We start from the raw sequence: 24,337 nt of genomic DNA on the forward strand, positions 1-24,337 counted from the left end.
AACTACAGCCGTTTTCTACTCTGAGCTGCATGTCTGCATGTTTTTCTGCAGCCGTGTGTGTGTGTGTGTGTGTGCATGCATATGTGCACGTGTGTGTGTAATGCACTTTGGCTCTGTTTCTCGTTATCTAGTCAAGTCAGCATGAATAAAAGCTGAGGGAGCACAGTGATTTAGTAATTAATATTTTACTCTGTCTGCCACTCTGCTTAGAGACTGAGAGCGAGAGGCTGAGAGAGAGCAGAAAAGGGTGAGAGAGACGATAAGAGGGTTCACACAAAGAGATGAAGAGAGTCCACCAAAGATAAACTGATTCTCTGTACAAGCCACTCAGTTAACATGGACAGGTAACGTAACGTGATGTGCATTGTGTAATCAGCGTTGTTTCAGAGGCGTTGCAGCAGATGGGATGAATTCCGTCCCCTGCTGAAGACAGAAAGTGTGGCTTTGACAGATCCAGCTGACTCTCTCTCTCTCTCTCTCCTTCTCCCCGCTCCACTCTATCTCTGCCTATGTCAGAGTGTTGTGACAGGCGAGTCAACGGTGTTGTGGGAGTAGCAGTCTTAAAGTGCTCATTATCCTGTAAGGCTCCATTCTGGGGGGCAAACAAAGGCTGCTGTGAAATTGCAGCCTGTGCCTCCACTCGGGTCATACAGTATATTCCATGCAAACACATTCACTATTCCTGCTCAACCCTCCACAAGACCTCAGCAAACACAGTGCTTGTATATAAAATACTGAAGCTGATAAACACACAGGTGCACCTGAATGCAGCTAATCCAGCTATTGGCCTGTAGATTAGGTGCAAAAAGTCGCAGATGATGGCTGACATTTCCAAAGCCTAAAATAAGCCTTACTGTATAGTAACAACCATTTTGAAATCTGTCCCACTCACAGTAAGCTGTGAGAGAATTACTCATTTTTAAGTTTCTCCTGAATTACTACTCATTAACATGATGTATGTCCTTTTGAAACAGGACACTGAGCGATCAATCAGATCTTTTAACAGGCAGTTTAAGTTGATAGAATGTGTGGAAAGGCCAGATTGTTGTCAAAGCTTCAGATCCAGTTAACCAGTGCTTGAATTTACCCATTGGGTGGATTGGGTGTGAAGAGTTTAGAGAATAAACTGTATGGACTCCAGGATAATACAAAAACAAATACAAACATAAAGTGAAAGAGTGTGTGTGCATGCATACCTGTACCAGGTATGCAGAGAAAATGTGGCCTTGTCCCCTCAGTCTGCCTCTGCCCTCAGTCACTGGACGCAGCACATACAGTAGCAGCACACTTGGCCTTTGTCCGTCCATTTTTTGTTACCACATTTAAATGAAAGAACGTTTAGATAGTTTGATGATAATAGCGTGGTGCACAAGAGTCTTATGTCATGTGTAAAGGGACAGTAAATCTGTCTCTGCTCTGTCAATGGGAGGTATAAGTTAGTGACCGCTATGTGTCCTCCAGGCCTTGAAAGAGTGCCAGGTTTTGGGCAGCAGCATTATCAGGCAGGTAGTGCCAACTGTTCAGGCAGCTGCTTGCTTTTTCCACAATACGTTTTTTCAATGAGCACAGTGCATTTGTACCAGAGTGATCATCTGCAGGTTTGTTTTTGTTTCTGCCTGTTAGCAGTGTTCCTTATGGGATGTTAATGTAAGTCTTTACTGAATGTGTCTTCATCAGGCAACAGGTTCTCGCTGACCTCCTTTGGGGCTCTTTACATCTCTGACGTTCAGAAGGAGGACGCCCTCTCCACATACAGGTGCATCACCAAACATAAGTACAGCGGCGAGACGCGCCAAAGCAATGGAGCCAGGCTCTCTGTAATGGGTAAGCTGCTTGCTGTTGTCAATTTACCCATGTTAGTTTGATGTTTCTCATTGTCTTAACAAATAATAACAATAATAATGATAATATCCTTATATCTGTCCACCAGACCCCAATGAGTCCTCACCCACCATCCTGGACAGTTTCCAAGCGGGGGAGGTATATGCAGGCCAGAGTATCGAGCTCCCCTGCATAGCAGGAGGTTACCCCAGCCCCACTGTGCGCTGGCTGAAAGATGGTCGCCCGCTGCCCTCGGATGCCCGCTGGACACGGCGTTTGACAGGGCTGACCATCAGTGACCTGAGGCAGGAGGACAGTGGCAGCTACTCATGCGAGGTCACCAACAGTTTTGGCTCAAAGGAGGTGTCTGGACAGCTTCACGTTATAGGTGTGTGAGCATAACACAAACACACACACACACACACAATTCACCAGCAACCCAAGAGACTCCCACGCTGTCTTCTCAGTGAATCAGCCAGGCAGACGGACACATTCGCAAACTTCTCTCCTTTTGCTGTGAGGCACACATATAAGTCGCACCTGGAGTGTGTCTGTAACAAACATGTGTGCGAGATGTATGATGCTCTGTCATATCAGGTCTGAAAAAGAGAGACAGGGCAATAATTCACTGAGACTGAGTCCATAACACAGCTGCCAGCACAATTCACAATCACAGAGACAGAGGGTGAGGAAGACGGGAGATAAATACGAGGGGTCACAGAAGGGACGATCGGACAACCAGACAGCGCCGGAATGACATTATCTACAATGTAATAACAAGATAATAAGAGAGGCAGAGATAAATTTACACTGTGTAACATATACAAAGAAACAAAGAGTGGGAGAAGGCGAGACAGAGGGAGAGAACAGAGAGGTGGGAGGCTTTGCCAGTGGGCACATCATGGCAGCACACTCTGTGACTCTGACAGGGTGAGGGGGGGGGGGGGGTTGGGAGGCACAGAGATGCCCCCCAGCACACACCACCAGCTGCCTTATTGCTCACTGACATTTTCACGCACACACATGCATGCGCACTGTCTCTCTCACACACACAAAAACAGACAGACACACTTACACACACAAGTGGACAGAGATGTGAAGAGATATCTCCAGCTGCTTTTTTAATGAGTGCGTCGCAATGATTGAGCCGCCACCGTTGATTGTGCCCTCTCTCTCTCTCTCTCTCTCTCTCTCCCCAAACCTCTGCTGTGTGTATGAATCCCTGTGTCACATTTTGAATGCATTTGAATGATTTTAGAGTCACTGGGGAGAAAAAAAAAATGGTACAAAAATACAAAAAACTGGTATCACATCATTAGGAAGGACTTAAAATGTGTTTCAGTAAATTAACCATTAATGTAAGCTCATCTAAAGAGTAAATAAAGGAAATTAAATCAACAGGGAAAATTTAAATGTTTATTCACAAATCTTGCAACACAGTATTTTTAATTTTTTATTTAATGGATGATAACTGGTTTATGAAGCTTTAATACCTGAGTTATTAATCACCATTAAATTAAACAACAATGACTGATAAACTCTCAGTAATTATGATTTACTGCCCAGTAGTTCCAAAAATTTCATTAATCGTTGCATTTATGGCAAACAATAAAAATTCAAAGAGTCAAGGATATTAAATAATATTGTATGGAAAATCAAAAGTAGTCTAGCAACAGCAATATGGTTTGTAACTTTATTTAAATAGCAGTTTGACACATCAAAACGCAATTCACTTTACAGATGAACACAAAAAAAGGAAAAAATGTACCTGTGTGTCTCCCTCTCAGATCCACTACGAGTGACCTTGTCCCCTAAGAATTTGAAAACTGGCATCAGCAGCACACTGTTCTTCACCTGCACTGTGGAAGGCTCTCCAGAATACACCATCACCTGGTTCAGCAACACCGAGCCGATCATCCCCGACCAGCACATCTCCATCCAGGGACAACACAACGACACCCTGCAGATCACTGCAGCGCAGAAGTTCCACTCTGGGGCCTACCAGTGCTTCGCCTCCCGAAAGGGCCACACTGCTCAGGACTTTTCCATTATTCTGCTAGAGGGTACGTGAACAGAGGGTGTCAGAGAACTAAACAAGTACACATTGTGTAGAAAAAGGGACACAGCAAGCGTTTCATTACAGTACTGCTACAGCAAAATGACCGGAAACCACAGTCTTTAAGTTGAACACTTCTGCTTTTACTGTTGGCTGCTATTCTTTATCTCAGCACATATGCATATGCCTTTGCAGCTGTCGTTTATAGACAGATAAATAAGACACCACAGAACCGTTTCTCACTAAACAAATACAAGGAAAACATTTGGTGTTAAAAATGTAGCCGAGATGGTGATATAAACAGATCTAAATCCAAGTTGTTGAACTGTACTTCTCACACCTCTTTATGTCTTTATGTCCCCATCTTCCTCTCTCTGTGTCTCTGTCTCCTCTCAGATGGTACTCCTCGTATTGTGTCTTCCTTCAGTGAGCGGGTGGTGAACCCCGGCGAGCCTTTCTCCCTCATGTGTGCAGCCAAAGGAGCCCCACCCCCCTCCATCACCTGGACGCTGGACGATGAGCCCGTGGTGCGAGACTCCACCTACAAAACCAGCCAGTACACCCTGTCAGACGGCCTGACTGTGTCACACGTCAACGTCAGCAGCCCGCTCATTCGAGATGGGGGAGTGTATCGTTGCGTCGCACGCAACTCGGCCGGTAGCGCCGAGTACCAAGCGCGCATAAACGTAAGAGGTGCCTGTCTGCTTTTCAATATAAATGCACTCTACACCTGACTCTATACAAACACACAAGGACTAGTGAGAGGCATTGATCACTTTCACACACAGTTACATCCATCAATCTATCTCCTATCTATCTATCTATCTATCTATCTGTCTATCTATCTATCTATCTATGTATCTGTCTATCTGTCTATCTGTGCAGTCTCTATCTATCTATCTATTGCAGTGTAATTGAGAAGACAAAATCACTTAGATACACAGAATATCTGGTTAGTCAAAAATCAACAATATCCTCAATCAGATTTTAGTAAAGGGAGCATAACTAACCTCCCTGTCCACCTGTCAACTTGCCCCAATCACTCTATCCCTCAACCTTTATCTCTTCACCTCCTGTCTCCGTGGCTGCTCCCTGACTCTGCCATGACCTCCCTCACCTCATCTGCCTCTCTCTCTCCAACTTCTCTCTCTCTCGTTCTGTCTCCTCCCTCCATCCCCTCCCTCTCTTCCCTGTGTCTCCAGGTCCACCCCGAATCAGACCCATGCGGGACATCACTGCAGTGGCGGGCAGGAACACATACATAACATGCCGTGTGATTGGCTACCCATATTACTCTATCAAGTGGCTGAAGGACGGCATGCAGCTGCCTGATAATCATCGTCAAGTGGTGTTTGAGAACGGCACGCTGAGGCTGACGGATGTGCAGAAGGGTGCGGACGAGGGCACCTACTTGTGTAGCGTTCTGATCCAACCCCAGGTGTCAATCAACCAGACCGTTCATGTCACTGTCAAAGGTAAGCATGAAGAGGAGAATACATTCAAAGGGATAAAGCTGCACTGAGCAGTTTTAGGTAAAACATACACCCATCTAATCAATGCAAATCACCCAGTGAAGCTGCAACAGAGTGAAAGTGACCCATCAGCATGATTGAGCTGTACTGTGGCTTCACCCTGTTTTTTTTTCTTTCAGGTATTCCTGATTGTTGTGCCCATACCCATATGCAAAATACAAAAGAAAGAAAGATAGCAATCTGCCCAGACAAACCTTGTTGGTAAATCACCAACATTAGTTCTTTTAGTGCCTTTCTTTTTAACTTTAGCAACAAGAAATTGGTCTGTTTTTTCATTACAATAATTAACACAGTAATAATAATTATTATTATTATAAATGTATATTTTTTGTAGAAATTTTTAGATGTCACAGTAGCCACCAGTTGGAGATGCTTTCAAAGTTGTGTAGTGCAGATTACAGTGATACTTCATGACAGAGGGATATGGTGTGCTGGGATAGATTTATTTGTGTTTCATAGTGCATATGTATTTTGTTTAGCCCGTGAGTGTGCTAACGATGGTAGCAGGGCAGCTGCAGAGGTGTTTGAGGGTGTGTGCATGTGCCTGTGTGTGAGTGTGTCTCTGATTTAATTAGATGAATAATAATGAAGCCTAGATTAAATCCCCCAGATGTCTCAGCTGTAGTACCCCCACCCCAACCTCCATCACTATGGCAACGGAATGACTTCCTCATGCCAATTGGACTCTAACCAGAGCAGCTATTATGGGCTGCAGAGGATGGGGGCTGAAGGTGGGGAAGAGAAGCGAAGAGAGACCCACTGGCCAATGACCTTCTCTCTTTCTCTCTTAGCATTGCTCCAGATGGCCACATTGCCACTCTTCCACGACTGTGACTGCCTTTACTCTACTGAATTTTTGCACTCTCCTTCTCTCCCCCAGTGCCACCTCTCATCCAGCCCTTCGATATCCCCTCTACCTCAGTGGGGAAGCTCATGTACATTGCCTGTGTGGTGTCATCTGGGGACATGCCCATACGCATCACCTGGCACAAAGACGGCCAGCTCATCGTGCCAGGCTCCGCCTCTGGCGTCGCAATAGAGACCAAAGAGTTCATGAGTTCCCTACAAATCTCCAAGGTGACACTGAAGCACAATGGAAACTACACCTGCATCGCCAGCAACGCCGCTGCCACTGTCAGCTGGGAAAGACAGTTGATTGTTACTGGTGAGCGACTGAGCAAGGGGAGAGTGGCACGATGGTGAATTAGGTCAGATCAGATGTGATATCTAATGTGCAGAGGGAGTTTAGAATTGCATCTTATTTTAGGAATGCTCCCATTTCCTACCTTGTGCTGTAAGACTTTCTTCTAGTCCCTCCATTTAGGTTAATCACATCTTTTTGTTTCTCAGTGCCACCACGTTTCGTAGTACAGCCCAACAATCAGGACTGTATATATGGCAAAGCTGGAGTTCTCAACTGCTCTGTGGAGGGTTACCCACCTCCAAAGGTCATGTGGAAACATGCAAAAGGTAAAATCATCCAGAAAGCATCCATAACATTGCAAACACAAGACTATGTGGACAAGAAAAAATGAAGACCGTAACATCCATTTATTTGTGTGGCGCAGGTGTAGGAAATCCTCAGCAGTACCACCCAGTTCCTCTCACCGGCCGTATTCAGATCATGTCAAACGGCTCTCTGCTCATCCGGCACGTGCTTGAGGATGACCGAGGGTACTACCTCTGTCAGGCCTCCAACGGCGTGGGCTCAGACATCAGTAAGAGCATGATCCTCACTGTAAAGAGTAAGTGTCAATCATACTTTTTAGCTTGAACACATTTCCTTTTATAACCACATCTCCTGTATTGAACATACATGTATACTGAAACACGAATCAGCTTTTTGAAGGGGAATCAGCATTTCTGAGATGGACTTTTGCCCCAGGCTAGTGTGACCTGTACTCAGCCTAACAAAACCTTGTTTTCGTCCTGCACATCTTATGTTTGCTATTGATTGATGCGTTCCGGTTGTCGGCCTGTGTGCTCCTAAATGTTTGGTGGGAAAAAGGGCTGATGAATTAGTGATGAAAACAAAACCACAGGAACCCCCTCAATCAATAATCTGTGTCTGAGGAAAGGAGGTGGAAAAGAATCGGGAAAAGAAGAAGAAGGCAGACAGGGAGAAGGCTGAGTAAGCGAGGCTTGAAGCGTGAAATGAAAATGGAGAATGAAGTGTAGAAAAAGAGATGTCTATACATCTGTAATATATCCTCAGTTTCCAATACCACATCCCCGTTCCCTTGTCTCATTACTCCATGTAATACTGTTCTTCACACTGACACATGTCTGCACTTCTGCTCAGTTCCTGCCATGATCACTAGCCACCCCAACACCACCATGGCAAGGAAGGGCCAGACCAAGGAGCTGAACTGCACAGCGCGGGGTGAGCAACCCATCATCATCCGCTGGGAGAGAGGAGACACTGTCATCGATGCTGAGAGAAACCCCCGCTACTCCATCACCATAAACAAGAAGGGGGACGAAGTCATCTCTACCCTTAAGGTCAGATACAGAATGCAACGCCCAGCAGACCCTGAACTCAGGCCTCACCCCAACACTGGAAAGCATTCATAGATTTAAAAAAAATAAGCTGTTTTGCAAAAATTCTCTAGAATCTATTTAGCTCCATAAACTGTGCTCAACTTTAATTTCTGTAAAATAAATTCTGCCAGCGTTGGCAGATTTTTCTAGTGTTTTAAGGATTTCCTGCGAAACCAAGACCAATCAAGTCACTTATGCAACTAAATGTTTCTGAACACTCTTGCATTATTGCCAAAGGTTACAGAAGATCATACGACTCTAATATCAGTAGCAGCCAGCTGTTGGGTAGCTTAGCTTAATTTAGCATAAAGAGTAAAATCTGGGAAACAGCTAATTTGCCTTTATTTGTCTGAAAGAAAAAAAATCTGCCCACCAGCATCCCTGAAGCTCTCATTTTTGTTTTGGTTCAAAGGATTTTTAAATATCAGACAGAGCCATGGTTAATGTTTACTCCTCTTTCCATTTGATGCTAAGCTAAGAAAACTGGCTGCTGTATATTTAGCGTACAACCATGAGAGTTGCATCAGTGTTCTTATCTAACTCTCTGAATAAAAGGTAAATTTTCCAACATGTCAAATTATTCCTTGAAAAAACTGTTACATTATGAAACATAGTTTATGTATATTTTATAAAAAAGAGGTGAAATTATTTGGCTTAATTTTTAAGGCTCATGAATGGTTTAATTGTATTATTGCAGAAGATTTGTGCGACATGTTACTGCTGCCATCTGTTGCATATATTCTGTATTTTGTGCCACACTGTAACCTTGTTTGTGATGATGCTCACAGCTGAACCCAGCCGAACGAGGAGATTCTGTCTTCTTCTCCTGCCATGCCATCAACTCTTATGGAGAGGGTCGAGGGCTCATCCAACTCACTGTGCAAGGTATTGCTACCATATACTCAACATATGACGTCTCACCAAATTCTTAAACTTAATGAAATATGAGGCCTCATAACACAGTATGTAATAGGTATGTGAGAGGGAAAATGTCATAGGATCAGAACTCAGTCAAAAGATCTCACCTGCTCTCCCTCTGTCTCTCACACACAGAACCACCAGATCCTCCTGAACTGGAAGTGAGGGAGGTGAAGGACAGGAGCATGAACCTGCGCTGGATCCAAAGGTTTGATGGAAACAGCATCATCACCAGCTATGACATCGAGTACAAGAACAAGTCAGGTAGGTATCTTAAATTCAAAACTACCTGTCAATTTTTTTTTTTTTTTAGGATTCATGCCTAAAAAATATCCTAAATGCTCTTGTATTTGACAGACTCCTGGGATCACATGTACACAACCAGGAACATCTCTCCCACTAACAACCAGGCCAACATTGTAGAGCTGCATCCAGCATGTGTTTACAGCATCCGCATGTACTCATACAACAAGATTGGCCGCAGCCTTCCCAGCAAAGAGCTCACAATCAGTACTGAGGAAGCACGTAAGTGATTGGTGTCTCCTGTAGAAATCACACTCGTCTGTTTTTTTCTTTTTTTTTTTTACTTACACTTTACTCTCATCTTTCGTCTTCAGCACCCGACGGGCCACCAATGGATGTAATCCTCCAACCGATGACATCTCAGAGCATACGGGTCACATGGAGGGTAACATCACTGCTTTGTGTACTATTACCAGAGTTACAGTGGAAATCCAAATACCAAAAACAACCACTCATTTGTCCTCAAAACTGAAAATATGTCTTTGCTGTTAGTAGTGTGAGAAAAGCACATATAAACTGCTTAATTAACTAAAAAGACAATACTAAATTATTTTAGAAAGAAAGGGAAACCAAGAATTACCTCTTTGATAATCAGTTTTATTTTACCACAATTTCTGTGCATCTTACTGCCAAATTTCAAAATAACTCAGCTGCAATGTTGCATAATGATTTTAATGCAGCTAAGTGATGTTTCAGTCTGACATGCACAGTATTAACTAATATCACCACATGTCTTTCAGGCTCCTAAGAAGGAGCTGCAGAACGGGGTGATCCGAGGCTACCAGATTGGTTACAGAGAGAACGGTCCGGGAAGCAACGGCCAGTACAGTATAGTGGAAATGAAAGCTACAGGGGACAGTGAAGTGTACACTTTGGACAACCTAAAGAAGTTTGCCCAGTATGGGGTCGTGGTCCAGGCCTTCAACAGAGCTGGGACGGGTCCATCCAGTACTGAGATCAACGCTACCACATTGGAAGATGGTAGGAGAGCCAGGAGAGAAGGAAGGAAGATAATATAGACAGCAAGATGAAAGAAAAGGAGTGTAGACACAACTGAGAGACTGAACTGCTAGACCAGGGGAGACCATGGCAGGACATGAGGGAGGATGGCGAGAGACAGAAATTAAGAGACCCACAGAGCATATCCCTTTGACTTGTCAAAAAGAACAGAAAACAGAATCAAATAGAGCAATAAATCGCAACCACATACATGTATTGACACACATGAACTTAAAAAAGAAAAAAAAAAACGGAAGAAATGAATTTGCAGCACATCCCCCATTCTTCTTTCCGCTTTAATTAGCACCCTCATTAGGCTTGTACAGAGCGAGAGAAGAACAAGGAACCCCATTACTCTCTAAGTGTCTGCCCACTCTGCCTCCTTTTTCCCTTCCTCTCCTTTCTCTTCCTCATCCTCCAGTTGGTTCCTTTATATTCCTCCACATCTGTCCTCTTGAACCTTTTATTTCTTATATTTTTCTGACCCGGCTGATCCTTCCTTTCAGACATAAATATATGGATCCTCCGAGTCTGTGTGAATAGTAATAGTAGACATCATGATCAGCTGGAATAGTGATGGTGATTGTCCAGATTGGTAGTCTGAAGATTCAACTCCTACAACTGCAGTTACCTAAAAAGAAGAACATTGTCTTCCTTCAGACTCCACATCTCAGCTCACCCCACACTCCTCATCTGCATTTTAACCCCTTAAGGTGTAGCTGCCTTACTTTTCATGTTGCTCTCTCTCAGTGCCCTTCCTCCCCTCCATCGACCCCTCTCTACACCTCCTCTCCTTTTCTACTCTGTGCTCTAAAAGCCAGTCCTGAACAAGAAGCTATTGAGAGCTAATTTGAGCTTATTTGGCTGATTTGTTTCAGCAGAGATTGCCTGTGGGTTGTTGATGTTGAGTAGTCATTAATTATCAGTGCTTCCATGCTAGATCGGCCAGGTCTTCTTAGCAACAGCAATAACCAAGGATTTTTGACAAGTGGAAATTGTTGAAACAACCTCAAAGCTCATGTATTTGAGCCATGCTGCACTAACACTCACTCCCTGCTTTCCCCCAGTGCCCAGTGAGCCTCCACAGAACGTGCGAGCAATCTCCGTGACATCGGATGAGGCGGTGATCACATGGGCAGAGCCTCCACGGCTGACACTGCACGGTGTGCTGAAAGGCTACCGGGTTGTGTTTTGGTCCCTCTTCCCTGACGGAGGTGGGTGCTGTGGGGGCCGGGCCCAGTGGCCAATGCAGAGTAATTATCACCTATCTCATTCTAAACTTCACCAATCAACCAAACCCTCCCATTCAGCCACCTACCTCTCTGTGTTGTATCAGTGTTGTGATTCAGAATTCGTTAATCTGTGACCTTTCTCGTAAAGTACTTCTTTCAATATGTCCACGTTTTTCCTTGTTTCTTTGTGTCAGAGATTCTCAAAGCTATCGGTATTGATGGTGGTTGAGATTGCGGTGTCTGTGCTCCTATGTATGTTCAGTCTGTTTTCCTAAATTTGCATTAGCAAATATGTTTTGTGGAAAATGATGCCCGTATAATAGCAAAAAAGAAAAGACAAAAACACAAATAGTAGCATTTTAAACCTCAGTCAACCTCAAAGTGCTTCATTAGACCACAAACCTTAAAAAAGGGCAACACAGCATGCAAAGTTTTTGTGATTTCTAGCATCATCCATCCACCCTGATGTCATTCCAGTCATTCCAGACAGTTTCTCCAAAACATATTTAGCAAAACAACTTAGCGTTATATAAATGTGTTTTGTTGAAAACAGAGTTGGTCTGTCATGCCCGTCCACCAGAATGCATTAAATACTCTCTGAAACAGTTTTCCTTTCCTGCCCTCCTCAGAATGGGGAGAGATGCAGAATATCACCACCACACGTGAACAGGTGGAGCTGCGAGGGCTGGAGAAGTTCACCAACTACAGTGTCCAGGTGCTGGCCTACACGCAAGCTGGAGATGGGGTTCGCAGCAACGTCCTTTATATCCAAACCCGTGAGGACTGTGAGTATACACACAAACAGGAACTCAAGACAAAAAGAAGTTTAGCTATTTAAAGAGTTTAACTTATTTGTTCATATGTTCTGGTGCCCAAAAATGCAGCTTGAGGTATGCTGTATTGGATGTGGGTAAAGGTGCTAGGAAGATCGGAGATGGGGGGTGCATATAAAGGAGTGCTGAGCTTTATCTCAAACCCATGACAAAAGCTGGGAAGCTCCATTAGCAGTGCTAATGAGAATTAAGAGGCTTTGGGTCCACATCTCAGGGCTGAGGCAGGGCTGGTGGGAGACACTGGGAGGGAGAGGAGGGGTGCTCTCTGGGAGGCATTTAGCATCCAGGAGTCAGCCATCAGCCCAGGCCCACATCCTCTCCACTAGCCCTGTTGCCATAGGCATGGGGATTAACTCCTCTTGGATTAGAGAGAATTAATTTTGTGCTTACACCATTGGAGGCGGGATTACAGTCAGATCCATGTCTCTTTATAAAGGAGGGGGAGGAGGAGGGGCCTGGGGGTTGAAGATGGAAAGATAGGATGGTGATCATACATCCTATACAGACATAATAGAAATGTATTAAAGCAGGCTTGTATTCTCTGTGTGTTTGGTTGAGTGTTTTAGCCCTTTACTGTGACATATCCTGGTAGGGTAGTGCATAATGTGTTCATGTAGGATGTGGATGTTCACTGAGCTCCAATGTGCAGTGCTTCCTCATCATCACAACACAAGCCATGATGGCTGTGCAGCAGGCTCTCTGTCTGTCTGGAGTCCTGGGCAGATTTTGGGCACCAGATGGGACTCATCGCCCAACCCCCCATTGCTGCTCAATATTAATACCACTCCTACTTTGACATGGAGGTCCAGTTATGATAATGATGCCCCTCCCCATCACCACCGACAACACCATCATCTCTTTTCCAGGAACTCCACCTATCATTCTCACCATTCTTTCTTTCTCGCCTCCGTCTTTTGAAACCTCTCTCGCTGCCTCTTTCCTTCTTGAGTTGTTGTTATCCGTGCTCATGTAATGTGCAGGATGAAGGAGTCTGAGGACATGGGCTGGTTGAATAACTGGATCAGGGAGCTTCACATAAAAGAGAAAAATGAGTTGGGGGTTGTCTTTAAAGTGCAGGATCTTATTCTGTAGACCCCTGATGAGGCCCACTCTTGAGAACAAGTTATATTTATGGTCGGCACTGAATAGACTTGATGCTGTGACCCCCATGCTGTAAGGCCCATGTGACAAAAGCGTTATTGTTCAACTTTCACAGTGTCCTGATGTTTTTTTGTTTTGTTTTGTTTTGTTGTTTTTTTCAGCGTGCATCCATTTTAAATCCATCTTATGCCTTTAGATGTGAATGAGAGCATTAAGTGGTGCCCAGTGTCAAACAGTGTCCAAGTGGCCAGCAGGGGATCAGACACTATCATCTAATCTGTGTGTGGGTTTGAGAGTTAAGAGAATGCTGGGTGTCACAGACTCAAAACTGCTGACCAATGTCTAACTGAACATATGTCACCACCGTCCACTCAAAGGGAGTTCTTCCAAGTCCTCCCAGAGCGGCTTAGTGCAGGATAAGACTAGCAATCTGCAAACAAGTCTGCTCACTTTAATAGGCATCCAACACCCAGCATGTGTATTCACACACAAATCACACATGGAGGTGCACACACATGCGCATGCCCCCTTTGCTGATGTGTCTTTGTGTTTCCCAGTGCCTGGTCCACCGGCTGGCATCAAGGCAGTTCCCTCTTCTCCGAGTAGCGTGGTCGTGTCCTGGTTGCCTCCTCTCAAACCAAATGGTGTTATACGCAAGTACACCATCTACTGCTCCAGTCCAGGGTCTGGACAGCCGGTAAGTCTGTCCTCTGTGGGTGTGACTCCTATGGGGGGAAAATGTTTCAGGTGATTGAGAAGCAAGGAATTTGTGAGCTTGATGAATATCTACTGATGGAAATAATTAATTTGTAACCATTGCTATAAATTAAACCTGTTTGTTGTTTGGGTGTGAGAGAGTGTGTGTGTGTGTGTGTGTGTGTGTGTGTGTCTTTTGCGCATGTCTCTCTTTCACTGCATTTGCACCATCGCTTTATTTCCTGCCCTCCCAGATGAACAGATGAGGTTGTCTTGGCAACGTGATGAGACGTAGATATGCAAATGAAGCAGAGAACAAGCTCACACATGCACACTGCCGCATAAGAAACACACACACACAAACACACACAGAAATCACATTTCAACATTTTCTATTTATACATGCATGTGTGGCATTTCAGTTGTGGTTAGGTCGTGTGCACACAAACACCAGCACACAGTGAAATCTGATATCAGGCTAGAATCTCACTTTCTTATTATTCACAAATACTCCTCCCTCTCTGTGCATGAGTGCCATGTAAATGAGCACAGGCAGGGAGGAGGGAGGGAGGGAGGAAGGGAGGGGGGAAAGGAGGTTGAGAGAGAGAGAGGGAGGAAAGAGAAACACCATTAGAGGTAGGGAGAGACCGAGGGGAAATGAGAGAAAAAGAGAGAGATGAGGGGAGAGGAAGAGTGGGAGAGAGCGAGAGTCAGGCTGGGAAGGAGGGAGGAGCAGAGGAGGGTATCAGTCACATCAAGATGAGAGTGCTTTTGTCCGTCTTTTCATTATCTCCCTGTATCACTCCCTGGATCACCACAACACCACCGCTATGCTGGAGGAATTTTCGAACGCACCCTCTACACACACACACACACACACACACACACACACACACACACACACACACACACACACACACACACACAGACACCCTCCCTCCTTCCCTCCCTCCTCTGTCCCTCCATCCTCTCCTCTTCACTGAGCTAGACATAGAGGGATAGAGGAAAAGAGGAGAAAGCAAATGGTGAAGGAACTGAAGATGAGCACTGAGAGATGAACAGATTAAAGAGATAGAACAGAGGATCGACTTGAGAGAAAACAGTGTTTTTGTGTGTGCGTGTGTTTGTGTCCCCGCAGGTGTATGTGTGAATATCTTCTCAAAGATGTGTTTGTAGAAAAAATATCCACAGGAACACCTTTAATCCAGTATTGAGGTGTAAAATGTGATTTTTCTTAAGCCAGTGAATAAATTGTCTTGGAGGAATCCACATGTACACTCATTACATCTTTGATTTTATTTGTTTCTCTTGCAGTTTTTTTCCTCAAAATCTTAACTGCTCAATGCAGCTTTGAATTCTCGAAACATTAAATGCAAAAACAACACTCATTTATGCTGCACAGCACAACATGTTATGCGGCACATTTAAGTTCTAAATTAAGCAATAAGGTTACAAAAGAGGACGAATGCATATCACACAAACAAAAAATGTCAACCAAAGACAGCAAAAGTCATTCTAAAAACACTTAAATGAGCAAAAATAATAATAATAATGATAACAATAATAATTATAATAATGAACAATTGCAAAAACTGTTAAATTGAAAAGCATTTGGTAACATATACTACAACATATACTAAATAAAAGAATAATATAATAATGGACCCCCGTCAATTACACAACAATCTCACATGCAGCTTTTAAAAAATCTCTTTTTTATTAATTATTCTTTACATTTTTCTTCATTATTCATTATTTCCATACCAAAGGAAAACAATAGCTTGCTGTAGCTGTTTTCACTGAAGGCATATTGACATGTAGGAAATACACAATGTGCACAAAAAGTATTAATGGCTGGATTCCATTTAACTACTTCAGTTTTGGGGTCCCGTTATTGTGCATGTTGGCTCACTGTCACACTGTCATGACTCAGTGGGACACTTGATTAGAATGCTATTGGTAACACCTTTTCACTTACTACATGTCAAAATGTCGGGCTGGTTAGCAGAATGATCGCTTCTTTATTCCAATAATGTTTAAGCTTAGAATGATAGTGTTGTCTTTCAGTGCACATTTGAGATGTTCCGTCCTTAATATTTCTTCAGCGTGATGAAGTTTCCAGTATGAGAGCAGCCACCAGGCCTGTTGTGTCGCTGTGTTATCACAGTTTGCTAACCTGACATTGCGTGCCCTCTGTCCCAGGCACCCAGTGAGTATGAGGCCAACCCGGAGATGCTCTTCTATCGTATCACGCACCTTTCCCGGGGTAAACAGTACCACATCTGGGCTGCAGCCGTGACAACTGCGGGCCGAGGCAACATCAGCTCAAAGGTCACAGTGGAGCCTGCTGGGAAAGGTGGGTCCTCCAGGCGAGCCTGTAGTGGAGGAGAAGGGTAAAGGAATTTCTGTAAAGGTTATGAGGGAGAGCGCTCCAAAGATGGCTACAAAACAGCAACATGATCTCCTGTACACAAATCACTTTCATCACTCTCGCTCCTTCTCACTCTGTCTGTTCTCTCTGTTATTGATTGACAGCCGTGGTATTGATTGAGTGGCGGCTGTGTTGCAAGAAAGGCTGTTGTTAATTATGTGGTGATGAACAGGGCCTATCCAGTAAAATGACCCTTGGGGAGAGAGGTAGCATGTGAAAATCAATAGAAGGGAGGATCTATGGAGAAAAGATAGACTGAAACTAAGAGGTTAGAGGAGGGGCTCAAACACTATGTCACAGCTTTTTACTCCTTCAGCAGTGAGTAAAGGCCTTCCCTGTTTGGCAAACTGGGCCACTCATTCAGTCAACAACGGTTAGATGTGAATTTATGAAAAAGACTGCTTTGCTTGAGCAGTTTTTTGTTTTTGTTTTTTTTGGTTTTGACTTGGTTTATCTATAATTGACTGTGTGATAATTAAATCACATAATTTTTTTATGTGTGCAGTCCCAGCTAAGATCCTGTCCTTTGGTGGCACGGTGACCACACCCTGGATGAAGGAAGTGCGTCTGCCTTGCAGTTCAGTGGGAGAACCCGCCCCCACAATTAAATGGACCAAAGACAGGTCAGAGCTCCTCGACATACACGACTTATGTGTCATCATCATGACTCACTCTGACAGATACTGCTGCTTGTGAGAGGAAAAAAATAATTTATTCTGGAGTGAGATTGACATCTATATCCTGTTTGTACTTTGTCAGTGAGGATTCTGCCATTCCGGTAACAGCAGACAGTCAGCGGCAGATCTTATCCAACGGCACGCTGGTGCTACGTTCAGTCAAAGCAGAGGATTCTGGTTACTACACCTGTACAGCCACAAACACTCTGGGCTTTGACACGATAATTGTCAATCTAGCGGTACAAGGTAAGAAGAAACAGAAGGTGTTTGAATGGAACTGACCAGTGAAGGACACATTAGCTTTGCAGTGTTGTTGAGGCAGTGTCTCTGTGTGTACATCCAGTCCCTCCTGATCAGCCTCGCCTGACTGTTTCCACTACGTCCACCTCTTCCATCACCCTGGCTTGGATCCCTGGGGACAACGGGGGAAGCTCCATCAGAGGTATGCTACTGATGAGAATTTCTGCGACCAGAGAAACATCTGCCCAACCCTGCAGCTGTTTCATGACAAAAATATCCATGACCTTGTAGCTGATTTTGGAACAGATCTCTTTTATCCTGCCCACAATAGTGTTTCTGGGTAAGAAGTACTAAAACTAGAGCTGATGGTAGCTGGTTGTTGCCCCCTGGTGGCCAAGTGATGTAGCAGCAGCAAAGATTCTCCACAGTCTTTCATTTATTGGATTTACAGTGGTTGTTCTAAATGACTTGTGTTTGACTTTGCTGTGTGACTCTACAGGATTTGTGCTGCAGTATTCTGTGGACAACACAGAGGAATGGAGGGATGTGTTCATCAGCTCCAGTGAACGATCCTTCAGGTTGGACAATCTGCGCTGTGGAACCTGGTACAAGGTCAAGTTGGCAGCCAAGAACAGCGTGGGCTCCGGGCGCATCAGTGAGATCATTGAGGCAAAGACACATGGAAGAGGTGAGGGGTGGGACCATGAGTCTGGGCTGGAATGTGAAATAGTATTTATTACCATATATTGTTCTCAGATTGTAAGTCATTAATAGATCACAGATACAGACATATTATATTGCTTTGTTTGCACCACCACATTACCTTTATAACCTCCTGTTGCTCTGTATCTCTGCTACTCCTATCTGCAGAACCGGTGTTCAATAAGGATCAGCCGCTGCTCACCCACATCAACTCCACCCACGCAGGGCTCAACCTGCAGGGCTGGACCAGTGGCGGTTGCCCCATCACCGACTTGATGCTAGACTTCAGGCCCAAAGGTACCTGGGCCTGGCAGAGCCTCAAGGCCAACTCCACCACCCAGCTCTTCCTCAGCGAGCTGCGTGAAGCCACCTGGTACGAGCTCAAAATGAAGGCCTGCAACAGCGCTGGGTGTGGCAATCAGAGCTCCCAGTTTGCCACCACTGACTATGATGGCAGTAAGTGCATCCTCGATCACTGTCTGCAAAATCATTTTTCTGTCATCGGTACCTCTAGCACTGAATTTTCTGTATTAAATATTTTATTCTTTCTCTCTGTAGGTACGATTCCTCCCATTAAATCAGCCCGTGGAGAAGGGGATGACGTGAAAAAGTTGTTCTCTATTGGCTCTCCTGTCATCCTGGTTACTCTGGGTGTTGCTTTGCTCTTCATTATCCGCAAGAAACGCAAGGAGAAGAGGCTTAAACGACTTAGAGGTGAGAGAAAGGAAAAGAGAGTTCAGAGAAAGATCCATGTTACTGTGTGTAATGGATTAATGTAACATAGAGCGACAAGTTGAAATGATTATCTTCACAGCCAACTATAATCTAATTAAGATATTGTCTTCTTATAGATGCTAAGAGCCTGGCTGAGATGCTTATCAGGTAAGTGCCAGCTTTTATGACCATGGTTGTTATGACTACTGCGTAGAGGACTCTAGTGTTTCGCATAGGTCATTAACACCAGACTGACTATATGTGTCATTTCCCTCTGCAGCAAGAACAATCGCAGTATAGACACTCCAGTTAAGGGCCCTCCTCAAGGACCAAGGCTCCACATTGACATCCCACGTGTTCAGCTACTCATTGAGGACAAGGAAGGCATCAAACAGATAGGCATGTGGCTGTGCTCGACAACAACAGCACAAATATCTATTATCAGAGTCATTTTCCTGTAGCCTATGTTAGATAATTACAGATTTTTCTTTGTATAATTGTTGTATTTGCTCATCACTCGGAACAGGGGAGGACAAGGCAGCGGTGCCAGTGACAGATACAGAGTTCAGCCAATCAGTTAATCCGCAGAACTTCTGCACAGGCGTGTCTCTGCATCACCAAGCTCTTATCCAGAATTCAGGGCCTTTGATTGACATGTCAGACATCCGCCCGGGCACAAGTGAGTTTATCTCTTCAAATAAAAGTTTTTCAATAAATTTCACTGCTTTAAAATTGAAAAAACATGAAACAGGTTGAGCTGGTGTATCCAAATGAAAGCTTTGAACTCTTACGGAACGGCCTTACATTTACTTCAGCCATGAAGATGATGAGACAGTCTCTGATCTTCTTGAAAATCAATACGTGGGTGCACACTGTCTTTGTACTGCCAAGGTGTTCTCTGATTGCCGTGTCCTTTCTCAGATCCTGTGTCGAGGAAAAGTATAAAATCAGCCCACAGCTCTAGGAATAGATATTCCAGCCAGTGGACGCTGAGCCGGCCGAGTCAAAGCCAGTCGACGGCCTCTGCACGAACTCTGACCTCAGACTGGAGGACGATGGGCTCTCATGGCATCACTGCCACTGAGAGTGACAGCTACAGCGCCAGCCTCTCGCAAGATACAGGTGAGTCTGTCCCAGTCAGCCCCCCCAACATGGTCCCCTTGCCACAACATGCATCCTCAAATCACAAGTGACTAAGACTCTGGAGAAAATATAGTACATCTTTGACCTCCAACAACAGCAACTACTCCAAGCAACAACTTGCTCGTTCAGTGACACCAAATGTCTGTATGGATGGCAATGCGAAGAAACGAAAGACACACGAGCTCTTGTCTGACTAAGAACATATTTACATTTTGTTTTTCCAGACAAGGGTCGCAATAGCATGGTGTCGACAGAGAGCGCCTCCTCCACCTATGAGGAACTGGCGAGGGCATATGAGCACGCCAAGCTGGAGGAGCACCTGCAGCACGCCAAGTTCACCATTACGGAGTGTTTCATCTCTGACAGCTCATCTGACCAAATGACCACAGGTACCAATGACCCGGCAGACAGCATGACTTCCCTCAGCACGCCGTCTGAACCAGGCATCTGCCGCTTCACTGCCTCACCACCCAAACCGCAGGACTATGACCGCGGTAAAAATGTGGCTGTGCCCATTCCCCACCGCGCCAACAAAAGTGAGTATGAAATTTGTTTCTTTTACCTTTTTATTGTGACCTAATACTACTCTGACACAACAGACTGATAGTAAAGTAACCTAAAATCTTGACAAAAGTGCACTAAAAAGCCACACACACAATGCTGGAATAGGTAGCAAAGAAATTTTACCAAACAAGTACAAATACTTTGTGAGGATAAATTGTCAACGTAGTGTGAGAATACACCAAACAAAAGTCTTCGTCACATAATAATTAACAGGTCTAAAAATAAATAGGTAAATTCTCTGTCACCATGACCGATCCAAGCTGAATCCAAACTTTTTCATAACAATCAGTATTTACCTTCAGATTCGCCAGGAAGCAACGCTCATCCTTCTTAGCTGATATGTTTAAGCAGTCACTCCAAGGTTTAGTTTCTGTCTCCATACATGAAGAATATATTCAAAGTCATGTGTTACAATGTAGGAAGAAAAGCAAAGGCCATATTTACTTATGTGCTTTTGGGGAAAAAAAGGTTTTTGAACACTTGAAACAAATGACTTTCTTTAATCCCAACTGCCATTTCTCCTGCCTGTCTCAGGTGAATTCTGCAACCTACCCCTCTATATGAAGACAGACCCATTCTTTCGCAAGCAAGGGGAGCTGCATGACCCGTGCCCGGCTGTGCCACCACGGGAAGCCTCAATTCGCAGCCTGACACAGCGGGCGTATCACACCCAGGGCCGTCACAAGACTCTAGACCCTGCCAAGCAGCAGGCCCTGACGTTGGGCCATTCTGGGCTGGGCAGTTTGGGTGCCAGCTCGGGCACTGCCACCTTGCCCCAGAGGACTCTCACCATGCCCAGCTCCAACACTGCAGCAACAGCTTCCACTTCCAGCACGAGCAGCAACCCCATCAACAGTAACAAGGTGGGGGGCTCCAGAGACTCGCTGCTAGAGAGCAGCTCCTCTGCACTGGGGAGACTGCAGAAACAGAGTGTGGGGGCCTACTCCAAGTCATACACGCTGGTGTAGTCAAATCTTTTGCACAGACTTGCATTGCTGTCCCACTCCTCAGCCAGCCCTACTCTGGTGCTCCTCAGTCTGGGCCAGAAAGGGCATGCAACCATCTTTCTTTAAACCCAACTAATGGTGAACTGCCCAGCGTTCTGTCTAATGTTCCTCGGGATAAGTGTTCTCCCAGACAGAGACCCAGCTAACCCTACTTTTCATGTTCACCTGGGACTAAGTAAGTAAATTACTAACTCCAACTAACAGTTCCAGCCGGCTGGTGCTCAGCTCCGCTCCATTTTCGCGGGACTTGCACAGCAAAAAAACAGGAAGCGATTCCGTGGTCATTTGGAAATATTGACTATAATTGGGGAGCTAAAAGCTCTGTGTTTATGATGATGAAGACTACGATAGCCAGTATGAAGCTCTGTGGCCATTCTGTTTCTCATGCACACACACATACTGTCCTCCATAGTTTGAGTATTATTGTCAGTTTGCAGGGCCAGTTAAGTTCCCCTATTCTTACTGTATCTTTCACCCTCTATGTGTCTCTTAAAGTCCCAAATAGCTATTGGCAGATTTTCTCTTAACAGTGATTCCAAAAGAAATGATTCAGGTTCACCTCCCACGATAAAATTTATATCACATCTATGTTCTTCACACATCTCTCTCCAGCTGAACAGTGTCTAACTTTTTAATCAAATCATGACAACCCAAATGAACCAGCTATCATTTCTCACATTACAAACAGAGAATATTTGGTATTATAAAGAATTTACATATATATTTCTATGTAGGTATATTATTGACATTTAAATGAAATTATGACAAAGTATAAATTGTATGTACTACAATAGTGTAGTAGTATATACAGCAATTTAATGTTAAAGTCAAATTTAAGAATGAGACAATCGCTCAATCATAAAATTTAAAAAAGAGACATTTTAAAATGGTTGGACTAAAGAAAGAAAAAGTATAGTATATATACGGGATGTTCGGTATGTTTCTGTATGTAGACCGACTACGAGAAGAGTGTTTCACTCCACTGTATGGACAGAGAGCGGCCCTTTTCCCTACCCATGTTGAGATGGGAAAAGCAAGGTAGGCTACTTAGTTTTACTTTGTTTTCTTGAAAAGGAAGGCTGGCTGGGTGAACAGGTGATAACCGGTAGCTGGTTTGTAGCGCATACTTAGCCGAGTCTGCCTGAGGAAAACAATCATAGCAAGATATGTGTAACACTTTAAGTCTGATGATGGGGATAGGCCCGATCACTCTGTTAAGCTTGAGCCTTTGTGGCTGGTAAATACAGCGACATTCACAAATTAGATCATTGTCATATAGGATCTAAAAGTAAGTTTTATGTTTGCCGCAGCATGGTTGCAGACTTGGAGTCACAATACAGAATGAGGGCTTCTGTCACAGATACGCTAACACATCTTTCCAGCGTCTCAGCCAGCCAGTCACTCTTTGCTCTTTGAAGAAATGTATAACTAGCTGAGGGAATCCCAGTCATGATGTGAATGAAGTAAAATACTATAATGTTGAGCGATGTTATATGTCAGGGAGCTCAGTTTTGAAAATTATATAATGTTCACACAATTGATATATTTGTTGTTGCCCTGTCTGAAGTACTGTATACAGTATGTCCCATTTTATTTGTGTTCATACCTCTCCATTTTGCTCTAATGTACATTCACGCAAGAATCTATTGGAATGTTTTTGTTTTTCTTTTTTTTTTTTTGTTTTTTTTTTTGAAGCATCTCCATGATAGTGCTTTGTGGTTTATGTTTATTTATCCATTTGCTTTGTTTGTTTGTCTGCTTGGGGAGGGCGGGTGGGTCTGTTGGTCTGTTGATTTTGACTTATAATATCTATTTTTATTTGATTGGGTCCAACTTTTGGTTCCAGGGCCCAAACAGTACCAAGGTAGGTGGCCCGTGGCTCAAATCAGCCAAGTGAAATCAGGGACTCGTAGCTCTTCTGGTCACACAAACTCCTGTTGTGTATATACTGGACTGGAGTCGGTCTGTAAACCTCAAGCATTCAGACTCCTGTCCTTTTCCCCCATTCAGATAAATTAAAGTAAAAATTCACCACCCTAAACATACTAAATCCATCATCTCTACCTTTGTCAGTGTTGTTTATAGATTAAGTCTTGTACATAAACACAGTTTTGTATGAAGAGCTATTTTCGTCAGAATAAATCAGGGGACACATCAGGGTTGAATGCCCCAATTTCAAATTGAAATAGTATCAAAAATAAAATATTTTACTTCTGAAATGGGCAAAAACAAAACAAAAAAACATTTTTCTTTCCCTTTATGTTTTTGATACTAATTTGTTGGATTTTTATTCTTTTTTAAAGGTCTTTTGATGTTGTCATTTGTCCTATTTACTTTTTTATTATCATTATTTTGTATTTTGTTCATCCTCAAAAAATACATTGCATGCTTGCTAAAAGGGAAAAATTGAAGGAAAAAATGTATGAAAATCAAAAACAGACAAAAAAAATGTTGAGGGTATCCAAAACATTTGTTTGAGTTGCTTGTTATAGCAATTGCTTGTGTTCAGAAGTACATTTTCTATGAAAAGAAAGCAAAAACTAAAAAGATCATTCTAACACCTTGTGCAATAAAGCTATCTTTCATATGTCATGGCTTCTGTCATTCTCAACAGGTTTGTCAAGATATCATCTGAGCATTTTTAAGCTGACATTCATATTGAATGAACAGAGAAACAGCTAAAGCAGTACTGAAATGCTTAATGGGAACCCACCTGTGACACGCTGGCATTGCACCAAAATCAACACTAAATCTATTTCTGCGTTTAAAAATATGAAGAAAATATGTGGTGTTAAAATTTATATTTAGTATTTTACTTCCATAACAG

At 43.7% G+C, this 24,337-nt stretch overlaps 1 protein-coding gene across 1 annotated transcript in view; it reads left to right on the forward strand.

The window, feature by feature from the left end:
- The window catches only part of LOC124071021 (Down syndrome cell adhesion molecule-like protein 1 homolog), a 49,304-nt gene extending 25,208 nt beyond the window's left edge, over nucleotides 1-24,096 (forward strand). Inside the window, 30 exon segments of the mRNA XM_046411443.1 lie at nucleotides 1,678-1,824; nucleotides 1,931-2,209; nucleotides 3,609-3,884; nucleotides 4,274-4,570; nucleotides 5,080-5,352; nucleotides 6,290-6,574; nucleotides 6,760-6,879; nucleotides 6,978-7,154; nucleotides 7,712-7,911; nucleotides 8,739-8,835; nucleotides 9,004-9,132; nucleotides 9,226-9,393; nucleotides 9,486-9,556; nucleotides 9,912-10,152; nucleotides 11,238-11,423; nucleotides 12,032-12,187; nucleotides 13,894-14,033; nucleotides 16,235-16,388; nucleotides 16,969-17,086; nucleotides 17,223-17,386; nucleotides 17,484-17,582; nucleotides 17,880-18,068; nucleotides 18,251-18,538; nucleotides 18,641-18,796; nucleotides 18,934-18,964; nucleotides 19,077-19,195; nucleotides 19,323-19,475; nucleotides 19,718-19,918; nucleotides 20,164-20,475; nucleotides 21,038-24,096. Coding sequence (XP_046267399.1) covers nucleotides 1,678-1,824; nucleotides 1,931-2,209; nucleotides 3,609-3,884; nucleotides 4,274-4,570; nucleotides 5,080-5,352; nucleotides 6,290-6,574; nucleotides 6,760-6,879; nucleotides 6,978-7,154; nucleotides 7,712-7,911; nucleotides 8,739-8,835; nucleotides 9,004-9,132; nucleotides 9,226-9,393; nucleotides 9,486-9,556; nucleotides 9,912-10,152; nucleotides 11,238-11,423; nucleotides 12,032-12,187; nucleotides 13,894-14,033; nucleotides 16,235-16,388; nucleotides 16,969-17,086; nucleotides 17,223-17,386; nucleotides 17,484-17,582; nucleotides 17,880-18,068; nucleotides 18,251-18,538; nucleotides 18,641-18,796; nucleotides 18,934-18,964; nucleotides 19,077-19,195; nucleotides 19,323-19,475; nucleotides 19,718-19,918; nucleotides 20,164-20,475; nucleotides 21,038-21,471 — 5,660 coding nt within the window. The 3' untranslated portion in view covers nucleotides 21,472-24,096.
- Nucleotides 24,097-24,337: the final 241 nt, after the last annotated feature.

This window comes from Scatophagus argus, chromosome 14, assembly GCF_020382885.2.
Source record: "Scatophagus argus isolate fScaArg1 chromosome 14, fScaArg1.pri, whole genome shotgun sequence".
Classification (NCBI taxonomy): domain Eukaryota; kingdom Metazoa; phylum Chordata; class Actinopteri; family Scatophagidae; genus Scatophagus; species Scatophagus argus.